The sequence below is a fragment of the Zerene cesonia genome, unplaced genomic scaffold (assembly GCF_012273895.1).
Source record: "Zerene cesonia ecotype Mississippi unplaced genomic scaffold, Zerene_cesonia_1.1 Zces_u011, whole genome shotgun sequence".
Taxonomy (NCBI): Eukaryota; Metazoa; Arthropoda; class Insecta; order Lepidoptera; family Pieridae; genus Zerene; species Zerene cesonia.
In genome coordinates, this window is record NW_024045141.1 from 633,604 (window position 1) to 638,231 (window position 4,628).

Sequence of the window (4,628 nt, forward strand, 5' to 3'; positions counted from 1 at the left end):
CTGGGTAGGGTAAGGTAAAGGATATGGGCCTCCGGCTCCCCCACTCACCGTACGAAACACAATAGCAAGCTATTATTTGAAAGAAAGAAAGAAACAAATAATGTTTATTTAACACCACCACATTTACACACAGTTAAATTAAAATTAAAATTAAAAAGTGAACTTATGACTAAACGGTGTGGTGATAAAAAGGGTAACTACTCATGTATGTGCTACGCGTAATGCGCAGCGCTGATTTTCAGTAGCCCCTTGTTGGAGTGCCAGTCAAAAGAAATAAACATAAATGCATACATTATATAAACAATACAAACATACTTATACTTATTTTACGCCGGTGTTCTGTGGGGGTGTGGTACTTCCCCGGTGCGAGCTGGCCCAATTCGTGCCGAAGCGTGCTCGACTCCCACGATAATGTGTAATAATCTACGTTGAGAATCTAATGGTTCTTGGTGTTATTTTTTAATGCCTTACTACAAAATACGTAATATTTTTTGTGTTTGACCCCACTTTATAATCTGTATATTCATTGTGCCTTACTGTCCGTGCCTTGTTCATTCATTCAACGTTCGGCCCAACTACACTCACTTTGTTAATAGTCCTTGTGACCGGCTGCGGTTTGTTATTAACTGACTACATCAGTTAGGTAGTTGTGTAGAATCGCAGTGCATTCTTATTATATTTCTAACATATATTTAGAGATGATGATGATGATGATGATGATGACGACGACGATGATGATGACGATGATGATGACGATGATGATGATGATGATGTATGTGTTTCAGAAATTCCTCGAAGTGCCCCGCCCCTCGGTGGCCGCGACGGGCGTGTCCATATGCCTCTACTACCTGGCCTACTGCGAGGACGCGATGGAGCGGGTCTGCCTGTTGCCTCGCAGGACCCTCGCCGACTTGGTGCGGTGAGTGCATGCTATGAAATCGGTTTCTGAATCGCGCTAGCGAAATGTTTTCGCTACAGAACATATATATTGGATCCCGAGGAGCACGAGTATCTCAAGTATCCCAAGTATCCCATGTATCCTGAGTATCCCGAGGATCCAACATTCCAACATCATTCCATCAGGGCCTCCTTCGATAGAGAAATTCGAGTTCCCCTTAAGAGAAAGAATCGAAGCAATAGAAATATCCTATATGTGTATATAAGTCAATAAAAATGAAATTAAAAATAAAAAAAAAACTGACACTAACTTAATTTCGCTTTAAAAGTAAAAAATAATATATATATAATAATAAAAGTAACTTTATCTTAAACTACTTAAGAATGTTTATTATATAATAATTTTAAAGAACACATACAAACTACCAGGCAAACTTACCAGGTTGCCTGGCAGAGATTGCTGTCTAGCAATAAGGCCGCCTTTTGTACAAAATATCATTGTGCCATATTATATTTTGTATAAACTTTTCTTTCTGTTTTGTACAATAAAGTATTATAAATAAATAAATAAAAACTAAAAACTAAATTGAAACCACTGCATCCGTTTGGGAGTTATGATGCCACAGACAGACAGACAGACAGACAGACAAACACGTCAAACTTATAACACTGCCCTTTTTGCGTCGGGGGTTAAAAAGTAGAAATACACCAATGACTTGTCTTGTAGTGGTTATAGTGGAATGTTTAATTTAAAAGTGTAAATACTAGTGATATCTTATTATTATCTTATATTCTTATCTATCTGTCTGTCTGTCTGTCTGTCTCTTCTTCACGTTTAAACCACTGAACCTGAATTTGGGTGAATATTTGGCATACAGGTAGCTTGTGCATCCGAGATAAGGGGCACAGTTCGTTTTAGTATAGGACTGTGTATTTGGTTGTTTTAAACAATCGTCATCATATGTTTAGGTGATGATGATGATAATGATGATGAAAATGATGATGATGATGATGAGTTTTCATTACAGATACGCGCTATGGCTTCTAGAATGTTCGCACGACTCGGGCCGGTGTCACGCGACCATGTTCTTTGGCTTGTCCTTCCAGTTTAGAGTTATTTTAGAGGAGTTTGACAATCAGGTTAGTTTATTTCTTTCTTCAGCATACAAATATACATAAAAATATACATATGATTACCCAAGTTTCATATGTTATGATAAGTACATATTTATTCCATATAGGTTTAACTTTATAATAAGGAAGTATAAGTTTTATTTCAATAGTGTTTATTAAAAAAAAAAGGTTTTTTTTTAATGAGGTTTATTACGTTGCTAAAAAGCGAAAATGCCTTAAAATAAAAATAAAAACCTGTCTTGCGACCGCTTTTTTTTATGTGAAAGCGGGCAACTGAGCTGGCGGTTGGCCTGATGGTTAGCGATCACCACCGCCCATGAACAGAGCAGCGGTTATATGGTAGTATAAGTTAGTTAGTTGGTAGTCATAGGCTACATATATAGACTAAAAAAATTGTATAACTATATTGTACTAGCTATTCGCCACGGTTTCACCCGTGGTACATATATAGCTTATGTCACTCAGCTAATTGTGAAAGAATTTTTAAAATCGGTCCACCCGTTCACGCGTGTTGACGTGACCAAGGGAAATAGGGATTCATTTATATATATATATATATGTATTTCCAAAAATGCAGGACGGCCTCCGAAAGCTGTACAACGTGATATCAACCCTGCCCATCCTCGGCTCTGATGATGAAGAGCTGAGGGTGTCCGATGATGAGACCTGCGCCGCCAGGCAGATAGTCCGCCACGTGTGCGTCGCGCTGAGAAGGTTTGCACCCTCGGATCCACCTGATGATGCACAATTTATTTATTTATTTATTCTTCATTGTATACACAAACAATACAAAATATATTCATAATAATTGTGACAAAGGATTTTGTATACAATTGGCGGCCTTATGGCTATAAGCAATTTCTTCCAGGCAACCGACGGGTGAAGGATAAATACACAATATAGTCGAAAGTGTGGGTCAAAATTGTCCTATACATTAAATTTTTAACTGGTTATGTATTGTTTTTTTTTTTATGGAAATTGGACATAATTTTTTTCATATGTTTGTTTATAATAAGGAAGTATAAGCTTCATTTCGATTAAAACTGTTTAAAAATAAATGTTTTTAAAGCGGTTTTTTTATGACATGACGGGCAACTGAGCTGGTGGTTCCCCTGATGGTAAGCGATCACCACCATCCGTGACCATACGCATAGGTAGTGCCTCTGCGAATGCGCTGCCCGCTTGAAGTACGGGATAAGAAAAGTATTAATAATAATTGGGAAGGGTGAGGAAACTGGCCTCTGGTTTCCCCACTCTCCGAACGAAACACAGTAGCATGTAGCTGTGGGGGTGTGGTACTTCCCCGGTGCGAGCTGGCCCAATTCGTGCCGAAGCGTGCTCGACTCGCACACACATATATCCAACATACACAATATGTTGCCGATGTTGCTGATGTGTTGCTGCAGATACTTCGAGGCGCATCTCAGGATGCGGGCGGCGCACGTGGCGAGGCAGCAGGGCGACACTGTGCCAGAACCGCCGCCCTATAAGGTGAGTCGCAACAAACTAACAGACAGTTAAATATCAGCACAATTGACTATCTGTCAAAAATCCCATCAAAATCTGTTGCGTAATTTTAAATATCTAAGCATACAGACACACAGACGGCGGAAGGCGACTTTGTTTTTTACTATTTAGTGCCTAGCTGGTGCCAGCACCTTCGCCCGCGATGAAAATAATTAGATTTTGATTCCCTTTTGGGGGTAGAATTTATCAAAATCCTTTCGTAGCGGATAAAGGCTATCTACGTGTGTTGACAGCGCTCAGTCGGTCACCTTTATTACTTGCGTTCTATTGCTATTGCGTTATATGTCTAACTACTTGCGTTGCTCAGAATTTAGTACGTCAGCGCTGTTAATGTACAAACAAAAAAAAAAAAATGGCGAAAAAAAAAATATTTTTCTTTTCTTTTATTTTTCTTTCAACACACCCAGGCGTCGAAGTCGACCCCCGAGGAGATCCAGGAGCAGATCGAGCTGGTGCAGCACGCGGCGTGCGCGCGCTGGCCGCCCGCCGACGAGCTGCTCGCGCTCGGCGGCGTCACGCTGCTGCTGCAGGTCGTCGGCTACGCGTACGACTGGAACTTCAACGGGAGGTGAGGAGGGGCGGGCTGGCGAATGGTCAACTGGCCGTTGGGGGGCGAGGCAGCGGGTGGTTGTATTGATCAGCTGAGAGTGAGGGGTGAGGCAGACGGTGGGCGAATGATCAGGCAATGGCAATGATCAGGAATGGCAGTTAGAAGAGAGGGGGGAGGGGGGGTTGTATGGATGGATGTTTGATACTGTCACGCGAAAACAGCAAAATTTGGTACAGAGATAGATTATAATGCCCATAGGTCACTTTTTTTCCGGATACCACGCGAGTGCAAAGATTGATGCTCACATCATGTTTAGTTAAGCCACCTCAAAAAACAAACATTCTACACGATACGAAAGGCGTGGTGCACTGAAAATGTATTTTCAGAATGGAGTCTTAGTACCAGATACATGCCCCGGTACTTCTTCTATATTATTTATAGTAATTGAAATAATATAAACCTTATCCTTACTTCTCAATTGGATCAAACTGCAGATTTGATGCGGTTGAATAGTTTAGTC

General features: G+C 40.7%; 1 protein-coding gene across 1 annotated transcript in view; it reads left to right on the top strand.

The window, feature by feature from the left end:
* Positions 1–4,628, top strand: part of LOC119839285 (protein mahjong) — a 39,958-nt gene that overhangs the window by 15,945 nt on the left and 19,385 nt on the right. The window contains exons 15-19 of the mRNA XM_038365522.1: positions 741–919; positions 1,926–2,037; positions 2,609–2,745; positions 3,438–3,522; positions 3,966–4,126. Coding sequence (XP_038221450.1) covers positions 741–919; positions 1,926–2,037; positions 2,609–2,745; positions 3,438–3,522; positions 3,966–4,126 — 674 coding nt within the window. The remainder of the gene's footprint in view (positions 1–740; positions 920–1,925; positions 2,038–2,608; positions 2,746–3,437; positions 3,523–3,965; positions 4,127–4,628) is intronic.